General features: G+C 37.1%; 1 protein-coding gene across 1 annotated transcript in view; it reads left to right on the top strand.

Annotated features, from left to right (window-relative positions):
- The window catches only part of CC2D2B (coiled-coil and C2 domain containing 2B), a 107,991-nt gene that overhangs the window by 14,178 nt on the left and 70,952 nt on the right, over positions 1–22,861 (top strand). The window contains exons 10-15 of the mRNA XM_070364018.1: positions 4,266–4,475; positions 8,651–8,748; positions 14,063–14,203; positions 16,117–16,222; positions 16,419–16,537; positions 19,101–19,278. Coding sequence (XP_070220119.1) covers positions 4,266–4,475; positions 8,651–8,748; positions 14,063–14,203; positions 16,117–16,222; positions 16,419–16,537; positions 19,101–19,278 — 852 coding nt within the window. The remainder of the gene's footprint in view (positions 1–4,265; positions 4,476–8,650; positions 8,749–14,062; positions 14,204–16,116; positions 16,223–16,418; positions 16,538–19,100; positions 19,279–22,861) is intronic.

The following is a 22,861-nucleotide window of genomic DNA, read 5'->3' as shown; positions in this document are numbered from 1 at the left end:
ACTCTCAAGAGTCTTCTCCAACACCACAGTTCAAAAGCATCAATTCTTCAGCGCTCAGCTTTCTTTACAGTCCAACTCTCACATCCATACATGACTACTGGAAAAACCATAGCTTTGACTAGACAGACCTTTGTTGGCAAAGTAATGTCTCTGCTTTTTAATATGCTGCCTAGGTTGGTCATAGCCTTTCTTCCAAGGAGCAAGCATCTTTTAATTTCATGGCTGCAGTCACCATCTGCAGTGATTTTGGAGCCTCAGAAAATAAAGACTGTCACTGTTTCCATTGTTTCCCCATCTATTTCCCATGAAGTGATGGGACCAGGTGCCATGATCTTACTTTTCCTCTTCTAGTAATTATATGCCTTTTGTAGTCAATGCTTTTTCTTAAAAGATGCCTTTCTGTATTTCTTTCTTTTTTTTTAATTATTTTAATTGGAGGCTAATTACTTTACAATATTGTAGTGGTTTTTGCCATTCATTGACATGAATCAGCCATGGGTGTACATGTGTTCCCCATCCTGAACCCTGTTCCCACCTCCCTCCCCATCCCATCCCTCATATTCCAGTAGCTGCAACATTTTTATTTTATTTTTTAACTTTACAATATTGTATTGGTTTTGCCATGTATCAAAATGAATCTGCCACAGGTATACATGTGTTCCCCATCCTGAACCCTCCTCCCTCCTCCCTCCCCATACCATCCCTCTGGGTCGTCCCAGTGCACCAGCCCCAAGCATCCAGTATCGTGCATCGAACCTGGACTGGCGACTCGTTCCATATATGATATTATACGTGTTTCAATGCTATTCTCCCAAATCTTCCCACCCTCTCCCTCTCCCACAGAGTCCAAAAGACTGTTCTATTCATCAGTGTCTCTTTTGCTGTCTCGTATACAGGGTTATTGTTACCATCTTTCTAAATTCTATATATATGCATTAGTATACTGTATTGGTGTTTTTCTTTCTGGCTTACTTCACTCTGTGTAATAGGCTCCAGTTTCATCCACCTCATTAGAACTGATTCAAATGTTTTCTTTTTAATGGTCCATTGTGTATATGTACCACAGCTTTCTTATCCATTCATCTGCTGATGGACATCTAGGTTGCTTCCATGTCCTGGCTATTATAAACAGTGCTGTGATGAACATTGGGGTACACGTGTCTCTTTCCCTTCTGGTTTCCTCAGTGTGTATGCCCAGCAGTGGGATTGCTGGATCATAAGGCAGTTCTATTTCCAGTTTTTTAAGGAATCTCCACACTGTTCTCCATAGAGGCTGTACTAGTTTGCATTCCCACCAACAGTGTAAGAGGATTCCCTTTTCTCCACACCCTCTTCAGCATTTATTATTTGTAGACTTTTGGATCGCAGCCATTCTGACTGGTGTGAAATGGCACCTCATAGTGGTTTTGATTTCCATTTCTCTGATAATGAGTGATGTTGAGCATCTTTTCATGTGTTTGTTAGCCATCTGTATGTCTTCTTTGGAGAAATGTCTATTTAGTTCTTTGGCCCCTTTTTTGATTGGGTCATTTATTTTTCTGGAATTGAGCTGAAGGAGTTACTTGTATATTTTTGAGATTAGTTGTTCGTCAGTTGCTTCATTTGGTATTATTTTCTCCCATTCTGAAGGCTGTCTTTTCACCTTGCTTATAGTTTCCTTTGTTGTGCAGAAGCTTTTAAGTTTAATTAGGTCCCATTTGTTTATTTTTGCTTTTATTTCCAATATTCTGGGAGGTGGGTCATAGAGGATCTTGCTGTGATGTATGTCAGAGAGTGTTTTGCTTATGTTCTCCTCTAGGAGTTTTATAGTTTCTGGTCTTACATTTAGATCTTTAATCCATTGTGAGTTTATTTTTGTGTATGGTGTTAGAAAGTGTTCTAGTTTCATTCTTTTACAAGTGGTTGACCAGTTTTCCCAGCACCACTTGTTAAAGAGATTGTCTTTAATCCATTGTATGTATATTCTTGCCTCCTTTGTCAAAGATAAGGTGTCCATATGTGCGTGGATTTATCTCTGGGCTTTCTATTTTGTTCCATTGATCTATATTTCTGTCTTTGTGCCAGTACCATACTGTCTTGATGACTGTGGCTTTGTAGTAGAGCCTGAAGTCAGGTAGGTTGATTCCTCCAGTTCCATTTTTCTTTCTCAAGATTGCTTTGGCTATTCGAGGTTTTTTGTATTTCCATACAAATTGTGAAATGATTTGTTCTAGCTCTGTGAAGAATACCGTTGGTAGCTTGATAGGGATTGCATTGAATCTATAAATTGCTTTGGGTAGTATACTCATTTTCACTATATTATTCTTCCAATCCATGAACATGGTATATTTCTCCGTCTATTAGTGTCCTCTTTGATTTCTTTCACCAGTGTTTTATAGTAAAGTTGCAGGATATAAAATCAACACACAGAAATCCCTTGCATTCCTATACACTAATAATGAGAAAATAGAAATAGAAATTAAGGAAACAATTCCATTCACCATTGCAACGAAAAGAATAAAATACTTAGGAATATATCTACCTAAAGAAACTAAAGACTTATATATAGAAAACTATAAAACACTGGTGAAAGAAATCAGTAGCTGCAACATTTTAACAGCATTTCACTCCTTATAGTGCTGATACTTCTCAGCCTACACAGAAAATAAGGTTTCTCCCTAAACTGAAGAGATTTATAATTTCAGAGGTCTCCTTATCTTTCTTTAACATGTGAGAAGCTTCTTTCTACATAATATACACTCTCTTTTCTTCTCCACAGTCTCTGTTCGTTTCTTAGAGAATCTAGAAAAATTTAAAAAAATTCCTCATATCATAATATGTCTTTAATATCTTTATACCACTTATGAATTTATTTCAGGATTTTCTAAAAATACACCAAAACTTCTTGCTGCTAAGAAAATCGTTTACCATTTTACCATAAAAAAAAATGCATTTAAGGTTTAATTAGTTGTCCTACTTTTAAAATTAAGACAAATACAAGAGTTTTTTATCATGAATGAATGTTGATGTTTTTACCAAAATTCCTTGCTGTTACCCATACTTGGAGTAGACAAAACCCGTAACAGTTTTACCTTCTTTTTTTAAATTGTTTTTAAATTGTTTAAATTTTTTTACTTTCTGGTGAGTATCTGTTGGCTCTTTCAGTTCTCTTAACAGGATAGTCAGATGTTTCATTGCTTCTTTCGACTTTTATGCAGTCACCAATACTATGCAGATCTTGCTGTTAGTGGTTTTTCTCTACCCACTTGTATTTTGGATTCAGTGGAGATGTTTTCAGATGCAATTTTGTTTAAAATCTTGTCCCTGGATTTTTGGTCTTGCTATCTAGTTACCCTGCTTGTTTTATATAGATATTTGGAAATACAGGCATATCTCTAAGATATTGCTGGTTCACTTCTAGACCACCACAGTAAAGCAAGTCAAATGAATTTTATGGTTTTGAAAAATGTCAAAAGTGCATGTAAAAGTTATGTCTACACTAATCTGTAGTTAATAAACTATTATTATGTCTGAAAAACCCAGTGTACGTATCTGAATTAAAAAACACTTTATTGCTATTAATAACTGTCATCGGAGCTTTCTGCTCTTTTCTAACTTCATTCAAGCTAATTTCAGTGTTTCATGGACTCTTAGAGTTGGGAATAAATATAAATGTCACTTCACCAAGCATGTAAACTTGAGTATTAAAATTCATTCTGTACCACCATCCTTAGCAGGTAATATTCTGGAGTTAGTGTCAGACAAATACCTTTGCCTGCCTTTCCCTTCTGTCTTCTCTACAGTTTTTATTATGCACAGCCAGCTATGGAGGCAAGGTTCATTTGGGGTTTCTCACTGGGAAATAAAAATCTCAGTGCTGTAAGGGCCACTGAAGCAGAGATAATAGTTTGCGATTTAAGTCTGGCTCCAGATGATTATTAGATCATCATCTTAACGAACTATTGACCCACCAATTCTAAACACCATTTTTTTTATCGCAATCCTTTAGGAAATTACTTGGGCGCTTGTAACTTGAAAGTTAGCCTCTGCCAGCACATAGTAGTAAAGTAGATGACCATTTATAGTAAGGCGATTAAAATGCTCCAATATAAATATATGAAATCAAGGGCTATAATCAGTTTTAAGAAAGAAGGAGCAAATAATTGTTTTTTTGCTTTTCTGTGTCTTCATTTTCTTACAGTTAGCGTGTTACTTTTATAAGGAGTTAACTTGTAATTAAAAAAATAGAATTGAATTAACATTGTGTAAATACTTTTCTTTAAAAGGCAGTGAAATCTGATCTAGAAAGCTCTATTAGGAACAAAATGGAAGGTCAAAGGGAAATGTACCAATTAGATCTCAATATAGTGGGTTTGCAATTCAGTCACCATCCTCTCTTCAATCAAGAACAAGTATTATGTGCTAGGCTGCTCCAACTTTATGAGTGTTTTCAGGACAGGCAGCAACAGAATTTACCACAGCTGCTTTATGAGAAGGTAAGCATGGTTTTCATTACATTTACAGAGCTGAACCTTTAATATTGGGGAAAAAAAAAAAAACAGTACGGAGCAAGTTATGGTGGAATGTTCCCTTAGCACTTCAACTATTTAACCAAATAAAACAAAGCTTGATTTCAGTTTTTCTGAAAAGAAATTGTAGGAGTTAACTGGCCAGGGAGACAGACTCACACATATCCTGCAGGGTATTTAGCATTTATAAATAGTTTGCTAATCAATGGTATTTCTTGATCCTATGACTCAAGAAGAATATTTGAAATGATTACTATTTAAAAGAACCAAATGACTATTTCAAGTCTTGTAAGAAAGTATTTTTGATAAAAATATTAATGATCCTGAACCTTCTACAGAGTTTAGTATGAGAATGATTTAGCCAACTAATCGTCTACTGACACGCATGCATGTGCACGCGTGCATGTGTGTGTGTGTTTGTGTGTGTGGTGCATGCACTCAGTTGTGTCCAGCTCTTTGTGACCCCGTGGACTGTAGCCTTCCAGGTTCCTCTGTCCATGGAATTCTTGCATACACGCATGTTAAGTAGCTTCAGCCGCGTCCGACTCTTTGCAGCCCAATGGACTGTGGCCCACCAGGCTCCTCAGTCCATGGGATTCTCCAGGCAAGAATATTGGAATGGGTTACTTCAGGGGATCTTCCAGACTCCGGGATCAAACCTGCATCTTTTATGTCTCCTGCTTGGCAGGCAGGTTCTTTTTGGAAGCCCAGTGACATCGTAAAGGGTACATAAAATCTGAGGAGAAATCAAAGAAATATACCCACTGACTACTTTTATAAATTTGTACCTCTCGTTTAGACTGTATGCTGAGTTTTTGATACATGAGTATTTTGTTAACTAGTGTTCTTTCTGAAAAGATATTCTGATAGGTCTCATTCAGCTAATTAATACACTTAGATATTTAGTGAGATATTTAGTTAAATAATCAAGCCTAGTAGGGTCACCAAGACATTCCAATAAGCTAGAAATGAATTGTACTTTAATATATTTGCTTCTTAAAGTACAAGTGCAAAAACAACAGGACTTAATCTGTTTGATTGAGTTTTCATGTGGCAAATGTGTGGGAGTACTTCCTAAATGAAGCCTATGAATTAATAAGGTCAGAATATGTCCTGAAACAAAAGTTGAATATTCTAACTTTTAGTTTAATATGATCGTTGTTTTTTTTGAATGAAAGAATCAACTCTGAAACTAAGATGTAGGTCATTGAAAATATGATTTGTCTATTTAATAGTTTTCCAACACTGTTGTGTAATCTTTGAAGCCTGGTCTAGCAATAGCAATTTTGTTTCAGTAGAATACTACCTATTACTGTACATAAAAACTCATTTGTTTTTCATGTAGCATGGCTTTCTGTGTAAAATAATATTGAGGGATCATTATTTGCAACATTTTTATTAATGATTCTTAGGAGCCAAAGGTAATTTCTTGGCTGCTTTTTACTTCACTTTATTTTAAATGTGCACATAAAAATGTGCACATTATTTATTTATTTAAAATGTGCACATAAACATTTTCTCCAGTTTCCTGGTAAATTGTAAAAAGAGAAATTTGGTAGGGCATGTGTATGCCCTTCTAAAATGAAAGAGAACTGTAGGAGGGAGGGGAAAAGGCCAAGGGTTGCAGGGTGTGACCATTGGTCTTCTACCAAAACACTGATTTATAATTTTTGCATCCTTTTAGTCCCTTGGTGTGAAATATATGGCTCTGCTCGTTCTCAGTGTGTTCAAACCAGGTTCAAAGTAGTAGGAGACTCAGTGACGTCTATGGATTTCTTAAACTGCAAAATGTCCTGTTAGGTGAACGTGAATTCCACTTAAAGAACACGGAGAAATGTTGTAGACAATATAAAAGAGTAGAACGGATCCTCAGTTTTGTAGAGTTCTGCTGTTGTTCCCTCTAGTTTACACAAGAGGGAAATTGCACAAGTAATTCAGGAGTTCATTCCCACTGTAAGAGATTCAGTGTAGACGTTTCATACTGTGAAAGTCCAACTTCAATCTTCACCTCATGGTTTAGACTACAGCTTTAAAGATCTCTTTTCCATGTTTCTCTGTATATGCATATGCCATGATAGATTTTAAGATAAATTGGATCTGCTATATGGATCTATGTATTATTTGGCAACTTGGCTTTTTAAAATTACTTCTTTTTTTAAAGTAATTTAATTACTTTAAAATTACTTGTAATTTAAAATTACAAGTCTTGGAGCTTGTCCCATATCACTATATATAGACCCGTAATATACATGTATTTTAATATGTTCAATCACTCCTCGTTCTTGACACTTCTTATGGTCATGAATGACTTCATAAATGACTTCTTAGGTCATTTCCATCTTCTTATAATTACAAGTAATAAAGCAGTGCCCATCCGTGTATCTATGTATTTGAGCACATGTGTGAAAACTTCTGTAGGCTAGATTTGTAGAAGTGAAAGTTCTTGGTCAAGAGTAAGGGTGCATGAAGTTTACATTTTTATCAGAGAGTAATGAATTGCCTTTCCAAGAAAGTTTTTCAGTTTGAATTTCCACTGATAGTACAGGACAGAGCTTACTTCCCAGAGCCATAACTAATAGTTGATATTACTTGCCCAGTTTTCTGTATAGCTTTGTTCATCTTTATAAGAGTTTTCACATATATATATATATATGTACAAATATATATACACATATAACTATTTACACATGTACATACACACACATTGCATGTACAAAATGTATATCTTTCGAATATGTTTTAAATATTTTTATCCCATTCTGTTACTTGCCTTTTTACTTCATTTTTCCTATCTCTTGGAAATATTTAAAATTTTATGAGGTCAAACCTGTCAGTTTTTTTCTTTGGGGACTTTAGGTTTTGTTCATTTATTAGATTTCCTAGATTTTTATCAGTTAGCATATCTTTGGTTACAATTCACAGAGTGCTCTCTCAGTTGCTTTAAACCATAGGGAAAAGGTATGACTTTCTATATCAAAAGTTCTAAGTTAGGGCAGTTCTGTAGTTGGTTAATTTGATGGCTCAACAATATGAACAGCCCTTACTTTTCTAAGGACGAGTATCTCCTCATTGGTTTTTTCCTAGAATAAAATTCTTACAGAGTTGATCTTCCATATGAACATTAGAACTAGCTTGTTAACTTCTATTTTAAAGATTCTCCTACCATTTTTACTGCAGCTTCTTTGAAAATGAGAGTGTTAGTCTCTCAGTCAAGTCCGACTCTTTGCCGTCCCATGGACTGTAGCCCACCAGGCTTCTCTGTCCATAGAATTCTCCAGGCAAGAATAGTGGAGTGCGTAGCCATTCCCCTCTCCAGGAGATCTTCTGACCCAGGGACCGAACCTGGGTCTCTTTCATTGCAGGCAGATTCTTTACCATCTGAACCATTGGTTATTATATTAATTGTAAAAGAAATTTTATCTTTAAAAATTTGGGTTTCCACATCCAGGCATGCAGTATGTCTTCACAGTTGTTGAGGTCTTCCCTTGTGTCTTGCAGTAGAAGTTTATATCCACTGACTCCAGTCTTGGAGTTCCCACAAACTGTCCCTAACTGTGATAGGCTTTTTCTGCCTATCCCTGTTATAGAGAACAGTTTCCCCTGGTTTTATTTCTTTGTCAGTATTCTCTGTGGATATTTCTCTTTGTTTTGTAGTTTCTTCAGTACATTCTGTTGATTTTATTTGACTTCTTTTCCTATGTTGCTATATATTTATTCTTTTATAGAGAGATATAGATGTAGATATAATTATAAAATATGTATATAGATATGGTTGTGATGATGGCAGTGGATATGGATAAAGACAGATAGATGTCTTTTCTGTAACCATTGGATATTAGGTAGAAGATAAAATAGATTCCTGTGTTCAGTCTTCTATCTTGATTGAATGACATTTCTTTATGTTAACTGATCAAATGACTACCTAGAAGTTGCATGGTATAAGGTTTATCTCTTAGACAAATATTGAGGCTCTTTTTCAGTTCTGCCCCAGGGTACTTTTATGAAATATATTTTGAAAAACAAGACAGCAATACAAAAAAAGTATACACTTGTGTTTCTGATGCACATACTTAGACCTACAGGTGAATTGGAGTGATAGTAACAGGTGGATGAAGTGTACCAAAAAAGCTCTTTTGTTTTAGCTTAAAGCACTGACGGATGCTACCAAATTAGCAAATGAAAATTCGGAAATAAGCCAGCTGACCAGAAAATCTTTGCAGGATTATTATTGGCAGATAAGGTAGGTTTTAGGACATTCTTGTATTCATCAAGCATTTATTAAGGAGCTTGTTTAAACAAAGTATTGTACTATGCTGTGGAAGATGTAAAATAAGAAACTAACAATATCCTTACTATTTTTAAAATTGAAATATAGCTGATTTACAATATTTTGTTAGTTTCAGGTATACAGCCAAGTGATTCCATTGTAATTTTCAGATTATATTCCATTATGCTGCTGCTGCTAAGTCGCTTCAGTCATGTCCGACTCTGTGCGACCCCATAGAACGGCAGCCCACCAGGCTCCCCCATCCCTGGGATTCTCCAGGCAAGAACACTGGAGTGGGTTGCCATTTCCTTCTCCATTGCATGAAAGTGAAAAGTGAAAGTGAAGTCGCTCAGTCATGTCCGACTCTTAGTGACCCCATGGACTGCAGCCTACCAGCCTCCTCCATCCATGGGATTTTCCAGGCAAGAGTACTGGAGTGGGGTGCCATTGCCTTCTCCAATATTCCATTATAAGTTTTATCAAATATTTGCCATTATGAGATTTATCAAATATAATTCCCTGTGCTAAGCAGTAAGTCTTTGTTGCTTATCTATTTTATGTGTAATAGTTTGGGTTAATCCAACACTTCTAATTTGTTCCTCCTTCCCTCCTTTTCCCCTTTGGTAACCTTGTTTCTTTTCTATGTCTCTGAGTTTCTGTTCTGTATACAGATTCATTTGTGTTATTTTTTAGATTCCACATATAAGTGATGTTATATAGTATTTGTATACTCTTTTGACTTGCTTCACTAAGTAAAATCCTCTCTAGGTCCATGCATGTGTGCATGCTAAGTCACTCCAGTTGTGTCTGATTTTTTGTGACCCTGTGGACTGTAGCCACTAGGCTCCTCTGTCCATGGGATTCTCTAGGCAAGAATACTAGAGTGGGTTGTTATGCCCTTCTCCAAGGAGATCTTCCTGACCCAGGGATCAAACCCTAATTTCTTACATCCTCCTGCATTGGCAGGCAGGTTCTTTACCACTAGCGCCACCTGGAAAGCCCCTGTAGGTCCATATGTTGTTGCAAGTTATAATATTTCATTCTTTTTTATGGCTGAGTAATATTCCATATTTGTGTGTGTGAGGGGATATACACACCTTAAACCAATCATCTGTTGATGGACCCTTGGGGTTTGTTTCCATCTTCTGGCTGTTGTAAGCACTGCTGCTATGAACATTGGGGTGCATGTATCTTTTCCAATTAGAGATGTCCTGTTTTCTGGTATATACCCAGGAGTGAGACTGCTGAAGATTCATAGCCTTTAGGCAGTTAAATAAATGGTTCCAACTTTTTGTAACATTTTTGTGTAAAAATATTTAATAGAAGTATCACATGAAAGTAGCTGTAGCTTTATTAATATGATCTATTTATTTAAAAATATGTTGACTAAAAACTATTACAAATTTACTGATACCTTTCAATTTACTTGAATCATGTTTATCTGAAGTGTTTGTATGTTTGAGAACTAGTTTGCATACACATATGTGCAAGATATATTACTAATTTAACCTAAAAGCAATACTCAATGAGTATGTAGAGTTAAGGACCCTTATTTTAAAAAATGGTCTACAATTTGGGAATCATTAGCTACTAGGCTAGTTAGGAAGAGAAATTAGGAAAGTATAAAATAATTGGAAAAATAATTTAAAGACAATACATAATTATGTGCTTAGGAATCTCCAAAAGCAGGAAAGCTCTCTGGGAGGTACTTATTGGGTAGAAAGTTAAACTTGCACAAAGATATGACTACTCTGAGTGATTTGATAGTTAAAGAATTTCTCTGACTCCCTGCCCATTGACCTAAAATGGCTCTACAAATTCTTAACCGCTGGAGGCAAGTTGTTTTAAATAATTGGGTTTCCTAGAATAGCCTGCTGCTGTTGCTGCTAAGTCACTTCAGTCGTGTCCAACTCTGTGCGACCCCGTAGACGGCAGCCCACCAGGCTCCCCCATCCCTGGGATTCTCCAGGCAAGAACACTGGAGTGGGTTGCCATTTCCTTCTCCGATGCATGAAAGTGAAAAGTGAAAGTGAATTTGCCCAGTCGTGTCTGAATCTTAGCGACCCCACGGACCGCAGCCTACCAGGCTCCTCTGTCCATGGGATTTTCCAGGCAAGAGTACTGGAGTGGGGTGCCACTGCCTTCTCCAAGAATAGCCTAGTTCAGTATAAACATTGTTACTTGTTTAGTATAAACACTGTTACTTGAGGAAGCTGACATATGCCTTGTACAAGTACTGGCATATAATGAACTATCTCTGTAAATAGTAGTTGAATGAATTAATAGAAACTATCAGTATATACAAAACAGTAAATTACTGTTGTTTATAAGCTGAAACTCCAGTACTTTGGCCAGTTCATGTGAAGAGTTGACTCATTGGAAAAGACTCTGATGCTGGGAGGGATTGGGGGCAGGAGGAAAAGGGGACGACAGAGGATAAGATGGCTGGATGGCATCACTGACTCGATGGACATGAGTTTGAGTGAACTCCGGGAGTTGGTGATGGACAGGGAGGCCTGGCGTGCTGCGATTCATGGGGTCACAAAGAGTTGGACACGACTGAGCAACTGAACTGAACTGAACTGATAAGATTAACTAAAACTTAAAGCCAAAAACACTCATTGACATAAAGAATGCTGAGGAAGTAAGGAAAGACTAAGGAGTAAAAAGAGTGGTAAATATGTGGATAAGTCTCAGTGAGTAGTCATGTAATGATGTTTTACAGGCATAAAATTAGAGAGTTCACAAAATGGCTTAGACTTAAAGGTAAGACATAATACCATAAAACTCCTAGAAGAGAGCATAGACAAAACATTCTCTGACATAAATTGTACCAATGTTTTCTTAAGTCTCTCCCAAGACAAATAGAAATAAAAAACAAAAGTAAACAAATAGGCCCTAATCAAACTACAGACTTTTGTACAGCAAAGAAAACAGACAAAAACAAAACCAAAGAACCCCAAAAAGACAACTTACAGAATGAGAGAAAATATTTGCCAATGATGTGACTGACAAGGGCTTAATCTCCAAAACATATAAATAGCCTGTACAATTCAATAACAAAAAACCAAACAACCCAATTGAAAAATGGGCAGAAGACCTAAATAGAAATTTCTCCAAAGAAAGTGTAAAGATGGCCTGTAGTCACATGAAAAATACTCAACATCACTAATTATTAGAGAAATGAAAATTGAAACTGCAATGAGGTACCACCTCATACCAGTCAAAGTGGCCATCATTAAAAAGTCTACAAGTAACAAACGGTGGAGAGAGTGTGGAAAAAGGGAATCCTCCTACCTTGTTGGTGGAAATGTGTGTTGGTGTAGCCACTATGGAAAACAGGATGGAGGTTCCTCAGAAAACTAAAAATAGAATTACCACATGATCCAGCAATCCCACCTCTGGGCATATACCTGGGTAAAGCTATAATTCAAAAAGATGCATGCACCCCTATGTTCATAGTAGGACTATTCACAATAGCCAAAACATGTAAATAACCTATAATAAATGTCCATCGACAGATGAATGGATAAGGAAGGATGTGGTACATATATATACAATGGAATACTACTCAGCCATAAAAAATGATGCCGTTTGCAGTTTCATGGATGAAACTAGATTGTCATACTGAGTGAAGTAAGTCAGAAAGAGAAAAACAAATACCATATGATATCACTTCTATGTGGAATCTAGAGTGAACCTATCTGCAAAACAAGCTAACTCACAGACATAGCGATCAGACTTGTGGTTGCCAAGTGGGGAAGGAGAGGAAGGGACTGGGAATTCGGGGTTGGTAGATGCAAATCATTGCATTTGGAATGGATAAACAATAAGGTCTTACTGCATAGTACAAGGAACTGAATATAATTTCTTGGGATAAACCATAATGGAAAAGAATATTTTAAAAAGAATATATACATGTGTAAAACTGAGTCACTTTGCAGTACAGCAGAAGTTGGCATTATAAATCAACTATACTTCAATAAAAAAACAGAGTATAAAACTTTTAGAATGGAGTAAAGAATGGAGAACGGTAAAAGTAATTAAAGATATTTGCATTAGCGATTAAGACTTTAGTAAATCAAGGACTTAAATTTTAACTTATAACCTCTAAAGGAAGAGGATAAAAAGATATAGTTTCCAAATCAAGAGGAAAATGAGATAATAAAAAATACTCAACTGATCCAAAAGAAGGCAAAAAAAAAAAAAAAGAGAGGAAACGGAACAGAGAAACATGAGACAAGGAGAAAGCACAAAAGAAAATGGTGATGTTAAGCCTAAATATATCTAAATGGGTTAAGCAATCCATTTTTATGTAGACTGGATTATATTACTTTGATATTCAAGTAGTATGCTCACTATCCCATCAGGCAAAGTACTTCTAAATTTGAAGCAGTAGTTCTGATTGTTAATCTGAAAAAACTATGATAAATATACTACAGAATGTTAAGAAAACCTGGAAATACATGGATTTTAGTAGAGTACTTTGAATAGTGAAAAATCTTAAAGATGCATAAATTTCTAAATGGAATTTCATTCTCTATATGAAGATGTGAGTAAAATGGAAAAAAAAAAAAATGAGGTGGGGAGCCCAGAAGAGTTAGTGCAATAAATTGTTTGAAGCCATTTGTAATGACTTGTGGCTCTAATCCACTAACATGATTTGTTTTTTTTCATTGGAGTCTGGTTGCTTTACAATGTTGTGTTAGTTTCTACTGTACAGCAAAGTGAATCATATATATATATATATCTCCCCTCTCTTGGATTTCCTTCGCGTTTTGGTCACTGCAGAGCACTGAGTAGATTTTCCTGTGCTATACAGTGGTTTCTCGTTATCTATTTTATACACAGTATCAATAGTGTATGTATGTCAACTCCAATATCCCAATTCACCCACCCACCCTCCTTTTCCCCTTTGGTATCCATATGTTTGTTCTGTACACCTGTATCTCTATTTCTGATTTGTAAATAGATTGCTTATACCATGTTTTTCAAATTCCATGTATTAATATATGCATTCATATGTGATATTTGCTTTGTCTCTCAATCCATCCATGTCTCTACAAATGACCCAATTTCACTCCTTTTGTGACAGTGATACTCCATTGTGTATATGTACCACATCTTCGTTATCCATTCCTCTGTTGATAGATTTAGGCTGTTTCCATGTCCTGGCTATGGTAAATAGTAGTGCATGAACATTGGGGTGCATGTGTCTTTTTGAATTCTAGTTTTCTCTGGGTATATGCCCAGTTCACTAATTTTTAATCTAACATTATTGTTGTAGTGATACAAAACAACTCTATGAATTAGAAAAGGAAAAGGACTTTTCCCTGCTACACAGTATATTACGGACTTGGAAACAGATAAAATCCCTTCGACAACGACAAGGGTTTACAAGCACTTCAGTAAAGTTACAGTTTCAGAGGTGAGTGGCTGCTCTGTTTGTTCTTATAGGTCTCCTGAGGAGTTGCCCACTAATCACTGGGAATTAACAGAAACTGGGAAAAAATCCAGAAGTTAGTCAACTGCTTGATATAGTCAACAAAGAATTTGTATCTTGAATATATAAACAGTAGTTACAGCTTTAAGACAACTGTTTTCCAGAGCAACTGCTGCTGCTGCCGCCGCTGCTGCTGCTGCTGCTGCGTCGCTTCAGTCGTGTCGGACTCTGTGCGACCCCATAGACGGCAGCCCACCAGGCTCCCCCGTCCCTGGGATTCTCCAGGCAAGAACACTGGAGTGGATTGCCATTTCCTTCTCCAGTGCATGAAAGTGAAAAGTGAAAGTGAAGTCGCTCAGTCGTGTCCGACTCAGCGACCCCATGGACTGCAGCCCACCAGGCTCCTCCGTCCATGGGATTTTCCGGGCAACAGTACTGGAGTGGGGTGCCATTGCCTTCTCCGCAGAGCAACTGCACCATTTGCTATTCCCAACAGAGTATATAATATCAAAGAATCTCCTTTTTAAAAGATTAAAATTTAAAGACTGAACTTTTTGCTGAAAAGTGTAAACCCCTGCCATCTGAAAGTGTTCCAGATAACTGGGGTTTTGCTGGACTGCTAATGGAAGAGGAATGATAGTAAAACCTACTTCGTGGGGTTGCTGTGAGAATTAAGTGAGTTAATACGTGTAAAGTACATAGAACATTGCCTGGCGTGTACTTCGTAAGTACAATGTTTGAGCTAGCTAGTGGTAATAGTAGTAGTTGTAGTAGTAGTTGGTGGTGGTGGTGGTAGTAGTTGTAGAAATAATAGTAGGACAGCAGTAGTAGTTGGTGGTGGTGGTGGTCCTCATAGAAGTGGGAGTAATACAGAGTAGTTGTGAGTGGTGGTGGCAGGAATAGTGGCAGGAGTGTAGTGGTGCAGCAGTAGTAGGTGGTGGTGGTGGCGGCAGTCACTGTGTTGGTAGTAGTAATGTCATGAATTCCTTACTGTTTATGCATAAACCCCAAGGAGTATACCTGATTTACCACTTACTGTTGCTACAGTGTCTTGCCCTTACACATGCTCATGTTCACAGCTTAAGAAATACGAGAGGGACTTGCTTGGTCCACTTGGACTACCTCTTGCTTGGTGGTCCAGGGGTTAAGACTCCATGCTTAACCATGCAAGGGGTGTGAGTTCAATCCCTGGTCAAGGAACTAAGATCCTACATGCTACCTGTTGCGGCCAAAAATTAAAAAAAAAAAAATGAGAGGAAGCATGGGTTATGCCCTTAAATTTATATCTTCCATCCCCATTGGTTCCTTATTCTCATCAGAGAGGTTTCTTAATATCCTTAGAAATGGCATAAAAGTACTAACAGTAAATTAACTGGGCTTCCCTGGTAGTATTTAATAAGTAGGGAGAAATCTGTGAAAACTGAGAACAAGCTTATGAAATATTATATTTATATGCATATATATGTATGTGTAGGAGAAGGCAATGGCACCCCACTCCAGTATTCCTGCCTGGAAACTCCCATGGATGGAGGAGCCTGGTAAGCTGCAGTCCATGGGGTCGCTGAGGGTCGGACACAACTGAGCGACTTCACTTTCACTTTTCACTTTTCATGCATTGGAGAAGGAAATGGCAACCCACTCCGGTGTTCTTGCCTGGAGAATCCCAGGGACGGGGGAGCTTGGTGGGCTTCTGTCTATGGGGTCGCACAGAGTCAGACACGACTGAAGCGACTTAGCAGCAGCATATGTATGTGTATCATACTGACAAATTCCTTGGGATGTAAAATTATTTAATGTAAGAGATTGTGATGTATGTGTGTAGTGTGTTGGCAATATCTCTAACAACTCAAATAATTCCATATTTCTGTTTTAAATAATTCTATTTTTTTATTAATTAGGTTGAAAATGAATAAATGTGATGAACAAAAACAAGAATTGTCAAAAATGTCTGGGACTGAGAAGAAAACTGAAGGAAAAGCATTTAAGAACAGGAAGAAACAGGAGGTATTTACACTGCAAAATAACATTCAACTCATCCTAACTGGTTATAATATTTGTTTGATAGAATAGTGATAGAATAGGAAATCTTGATATTTATAATAGTTACCCAACGAAATGACAAATAAAAAAGTTTAATTTTAAGAATAATTGTCCTAAACAGTGAATTTACATTATAAATTATTTCTTTTTCTGTTTCTAGAGCTTCTCATATTTAGCTTCAGAATTTGAAGAAACAGATACTGAAATAGTAAATCCAATTACCATGATACCACAACTTTCTTTCACAGCAGAATTAACAAACTTATCTAGATGTTCACTGTAAGCATTTTCAAAATTATTATAAGCACTTTCAGATTATTTTTCTTCATTATATGTTATCTAGATACTGTATTGTTTAATAATGTTAGATTTCCTGATTGCTAAGTTTAAAAAATGAATTTGCACTTTTAATTGCTACCATAGTTCTATGATATTATCCTCATTTTAGAGATGGGTATTGAACTTCTAATTTATGACTGAAGTGGGACATAAACCAGTTTGGTGTGATGATTGGTTTTTGTTTTGCTATGGTAATAATTTTTGTTCAGGTATAAATAGGTGGACTATAAAGCCACTGTGAAAAATAGGATTATATGGTCATCCTTGCTTGTTGAAGGATCTCCTGGCTTTCATAGAAAATGTTCTAATTAGACAGGACCCTCTGGAAAATTTTTCTACTTGGACAATACAAGCTTCTTTCTTTCCCAGTTGTGACTTCTTCCTTGACCTTTAAGGTTTTCTTTCTATTCCTAGGAAATTCATGCATAACAGATATCATGCCGATCCCCATTTCTCCCATCTCTAAGCCTTTGGATCTCATCTCCCTTAAAGAGGATGTAGCAACTTAGAGCACTGAACTAGGTACAACTTTCCAACCTCTGTCCCATGAAACATTTGGTACCAGTTCATCTTTGAATACTGTGAATGTGCATCATTTAGTGCAGTGTTGGAAGATAGTGGGTGTGCAGTAAATATTCATGTTCATTAAATGAATGAATAAGTGGTTAAACTTTTAAATGAACATAAAGAGTGGCAAACACAAAGGCAAAATCATCATTACCTTCTTTCTGACTAGAGAGGTAGAGCAGTGAAGCAATTTTTATTTGTTCTATACCTACTTCCAAAAAGGGGCCCAAGATAATTTCTTGTGTAAGATGCCCACAAAAGGACCATCTAAATAAGGATAAGAGAACAGCCATAAAATGGAAGTTGGAAATAAAGAGGAGAAAAAGAAGGAAGAAGATATTTGTGCTGGAAAGGCTAAGCTAAAACTTAGAGGAAGTCAAGGCAAAAGGAAATTAAATGCTTTATATCTTTTCACAGCTATTGCTGTCATGGGGCATTGCTGTCATTATCCACTGAAAATGTCCAGTTGAATAAGAATTGAGTCTTTAGAAAAGAATAATATGGTTATGTCAAAGAGAGAGATAAAAGGAGTACATGGATTAAGGGAACATTAAAAAGAGTTTAGGAGAAGGCAATGGCACCCCACTCCAGTACTTTTGCCTGGAAAATCCCATGGATGGAGGAGCCTGGTAGGCTGCAGTCCATGGGGTCGATAGAGTCGGACACGACTGAGCAACTTCACTTTCACTTTTCACTTTCATGCATTGGAGAAGGAAATGGCAACCCACTCCAGTGTTCTTGCCTGGAGAATCCCAGGGACAGGGGAGCCTGGTGGGCTGCTGTCTATGGGGTCGCACAGAGTCGGACACGACTGAAGCGACTTAGCAGCAGCAGCAGCAAAATGAGTTTACAGGTGCGAAAAAGGCAAGATTTCGTGAAGATGTATATAATCCCGAATTAACAAATTCTCATAATCAGTAGATAAGCTCATTATTTAAACTACTTTCAGAGGATAACGTAAGGGACATATTTTATGAAACTATTACTATTTCTTTAAAGGTAATTGGGAGGAAGTTAAAAAAAGACCACCAGGGAGATAGGAAGAATAAGTAATCTTTTGTCCCATACCCTTTTGAGAAGATTATAGAGAAGATGGACAGCTATGCTGGCCAATAGGATGATCAGGGTGGAGAACAGAAGGGAATTTTATGTTTCAGCCTATGGCTTATCTTCCAACTAGTCTTTTACCTTCTGAAAATCAGGATCAAATCTTACCTGTCATTAGGTCAATTGACTTGTATCTGAGAAGATAGTCAATAAATGTTGGTTGAGAGAATGAATGAATGGGTGGAGGGAAGATGCCTTAGGAGTTCATATTATTGAATGGATCCATTTTTTCCCCAAAAAGTGTTGTCATAGTAGCCCCAAGAAGTTAACCTTTCTGGCTGGCCTCTGATCTTTGGGTTCAGAGAAACAATGTCCTGGAAAAAAAGAATATATAACCTAAAGCCTAAAGAGATTCACAAAGACCTTTAAGAGGACACAGCAAGGCTGTTGTCTTAGAGGCACCTGCTTGAGGTTATTGAAAACATAATGTGTGTGTGTGTTTTAAAAGTTTGAAAATATTTTTGAATTCTTGATGCAAGCTCCCTCACCCTCATTCCTAAGTCCCTCAGTTTTTTCCTCTCATAAAACATTTTATAATGGGTGTGTTATAATCTCTTTAAGTTATAATTTAGTAAAATAAATAGTTGAATGATTTATGGTACTTTAGTTCTTTTTCTGTTTTTGAGTTAACATCTTTTTAAAGAAATTTCTTTATAGGAGAAATTTCTTGTCTGTGGATAAGAGATAGGCAAATGTTATTGGGCTTAAAGATAGCATTTGTCATCTTAAATTACCACATTTTAATATGTTGAGGTATATTTTGAAAAGAATAATATTTTATATCTGGTTTGCTTTTCAAGGGTCTCTTAAAGGTTTATTTAATTTTTAGGTACGAACAAAAGAGGAGAGCCAAAATTCAAAACCTTAAATATTTTATTAAAATCTTATACAACGATAAACAGGTTTCTTGCACTTCAGTATCTCCTCTACAGTTTGATTTTAAAGTCATGTTTCAGCAAATTTTCAATATTCAGTTAATATATTGGCCTGAAACAATTTGCTTGGAGGTATGCCATTGTCATTTAATTTTGTATATTATTTTATACAATACATAATTTAAAATTTCTTGTTAGTTACTATTATGTTTTTTATATTAAGATATATTAAGATAAGATATTAATATTTATAGAGAATATACTTATAATTCATCAGTAGTCTTTTATGCTTTAAGTACAAAATTATTTGGTTTGCAGTTGTTCTAAATACTTCTTTCCTGCTATAATTCTTGCCAACCCTAGACGGGCAGCATTATTCATTTATTAGTGAGGTGGAAGAGGTGAAAGAAAGAAGGTTGTTTAAACTATGAGTAGTATAGCAATTGTCAGTGTTGAATAATTTCTTCAAATTGCCCCAACCTTGGCTTGGTGATTTCAGTCTCTTGATATATTTGTTCATCTTCTAAAAAATTTTTTTTAAAAATCTGATGAAGAAACACATATGTAGCAGACCCCTGATCCCTTCCCAAAGACCCCATCATAAGAATCCCGGCACTAAAAGAAGAAAATATGATGATGAAGACAAATTAGAAACAGTAATGGAATCTAGACAACAAGTCTTGATGGCTGATGCTTAAGAGTTAAACTTGAACCTAAACCTGGAAGAAAAGTTAGGAGGAGTAAAGGTTTGTGTTATATGAGTATGGAGTGGAGTCTGAGGCATGGGGAGATTATTATTACAAATCTAAATCAGTTATTTTTCAATGCCTAGAATAACTTTGTGCTATCCGTGATCAAAAGCTGTATTCATTTTATTCATCTGTGCTATTAAGTTACTATCATTTTAAAATGTACCTCTGTTGACATTTTTTAAATTAATTAATTAATTTTAATTGGAGGCTAATTACCTTATAATATTGTAGTGGTTGTTGCCATACATTGACATGAATCTGCCACGGGTCTACATTGTTGAAATCTTTATTTTGAAAATATACTGACTACACTTTCCTACTATTGTATCTAAAATAAATTATGATATTATAATCTAACCTCTTGAAGTTTAAAATTGCCCCCTCTCCCAAAATAGGTAGGTGTAGATTTTGAATCCTTCGTCATCATCAATTAGCACATGATCCTAACAAACTAAGAGGCAGAGAAAGAAATGAGTCTATCTAGGGATAATTAACACCATTAACAGCTGCATGAATTGCTAAATGAATCTATATGCCCTTGATGAACACATAGGAACCTACATTTCTAATTTTATTATTATTTTTCTTTCCTTCTTCAGTTCAGTTCAGTTCAGTCGCTCAGTCGTGTCCTACTCTTTGCAACCTCGTGAATCACAGCACGCCAGGCCTCCCTGTCCATCACCTGGAGATCACTCAAACTCATGTCCATCGAGTCGGTGACGCCATCCAGCCATCTTATCCTCTGTCGTCCCCTTCTCCTCCTGCCCCCAATCCCTCCCAGCATCAGGGTCTTTTCCAATGAGTCAACTCTTCGCATGAGGTGGCCAAAGTATTGGAGTTTCAGTTTTAGCATCATTCCAATGAACACCCAGGACTGATCTCCTCTAGAATGGACTGGTTGGACCTCCTTGCAGTCCAAGGGACTCTCAAGAGTCTTCTCCAACACCACAGTTCAAAAGCATCAATTCTTTGGTGCTCAGCTTTCTTCACAGTCCAACTCTCACATCCATACGTGACCACTGGAAAAACCATAGCCTTGACTAGACGGATCTTTGTTGGCAAAGTAGTATCTCTGCTTTTGAATATGCTATCTAGGTTGGTCATAACTTTCCTTCTAAGGAGTAAGCGTCTTTTAATTTCATAGCTGCAGTCACCATCTGCAGTGATTTTGGAGCCCAAAAAAATAAAGTCTGACACTGTTTCCACTGTTTCCCCATCTATTTCCCATGAAGAGATGGGACCAGATGCCATGATCTTAGTTTACTGAATGTTGAGCTTTAAGCCAACTTTGTCACTCTCCTCTTTCACTTTCATCAAGAGGCTTTTTAGTTCCTCTTCACTTTCTGCCATAAGGGTTGTGTCATCTGCATATCTGAGGTTATTGATATTTCTCCCGACAATCTTGATTCCAGCTTGTGCTTCTTCCAGCCCAGCATTTCTCATGATGTACTCTGCATATAAGTTAAATAAGCAGGGTGACAATATACAGCCTTGATGTACTCCTTTTCTAGTTTGGAACCAGTCTGTTGTTCCATGTCCAGTTCTAATTGTTGCTTCCTGACCTGCATATCTTCCTGATCTTCCTGACTCATCTCACATGCTAGTAAAGTAATGCTCAAAATTCTGCAAGCCAGGCTTCAGCAATATGTGAACTGTGAACTTCCAGATGTTCAAGCTGGTTTTAGAAAAGGCAGAGGAACCAGAGATCAAATTGCCAACATCTGCTGGATCATCAAAAAAGCAAGAGAGTTCCAGAAAAACATCTATTTCTGTTTTATTGACTATGCCAAAGCCTTTGACTCTGTGGACCACAATAAACTGTGGAAAATTCTTCAAGAGATGGGAATACCAGACCACCTGACCTGCCTCTTGAGAAACCTATAGGTCAGGAAGCAACAGTTAGAACTGGACGTGGAACAACAGACTGGTTCCAAATTAGAAAAGGAGTACGTCAAGGCTGTATATTGTCACCCTGCTTATTTAACTTATATGCAGAGTACATCATGAGAAACGCTGGGCTGGAAGAAGCACAAGCTGGAATCAAGATTGTCGGGAGAAATATCAATAACCTCAGATATGCAGATGACACCACCCTTATGGCAGAAAGTGAAGAGGAACTAAAAAGCCTCTTGATGAAAGTGAAAGAGGGGAGTGACAAAGTTGGCTTAAAGCTCAACATTCAGAAAACGAAGATCATGGCATCCGGTCCCACCACTTCATGGGAAATAGATGGGGAAACAGTGTCAGACTTTATTTTTTTGGGCTCCAAAATCACTGCAGATGGTGACTGCAGCTATGAAATTAAAAGACGCTTACTCCTTAGAAGGAAAGTTATGACCAACCTAGATAGCATATTCAAAAGCAGAGATACTACTTTGCCAACAAAGGTCTGTCTAGTCAAGGCTATGGTTTTTCCAGTGGTCACGTATGGATGTGAGAGTTGGACTGTGAAGAAAGCTGAGCACCAAAGAATTGATGCTTTTGAACTGTGGTGTTGGAGAAGACTCTTGAGAGTCCCTTGGACTGCAAGGAGGTCCAACCAGTCCATTCTAGAGGAGATCAGTCCTGGGTGTTCATTGGAAGGAATGATGCTAAAACTGAAACTCCAATACTTTGGCCACCTCATGCGAAGAGTTGACTCACTGGAAAAGACCCTGATGCTGGGAGGGATTGGGGGCAGGAGGAGAAGGGGACGACAGAGGATGAGATGGCTGGATGGCATCACCGACTCGATGGACATGAGTTTGAGTGATCTCCGGGAGTTGGTGATGGACAGGGAGGCCTGGCGTGCTGTGATTCATGAGGTTGCAAAGAGTCGGACACGACTGAGTGAGTGAAGTGAACTGAACTGAACTGCATATAGGTTTCTCAAGAGGCAGGTCAGGTGGTCTGGTATTCCCATCTCTTGAAGAATTTTCCACAGTTTATTGTGATCCACACAGTCAAAGGCTTTGGAATAGTCA

The sequence above is a fragment of the Bos mutus genome, chromosome 26 (assembly GCF_027580195.1).
Source record: "Bos mutus isolate GX-2022 chromosome 26, NWIPB_WYAK_1.1, whole genome shotgun sequence".
NCBI classification, from domain to species: Eukaryota; Metazoa; Chordata; class Mammalia; order Artiodactyla; family Bovidae; genus Bos; species Bos mutus.
This window is presented reverse-complemented; position numbering and strand designations above follow the sequence as displayed.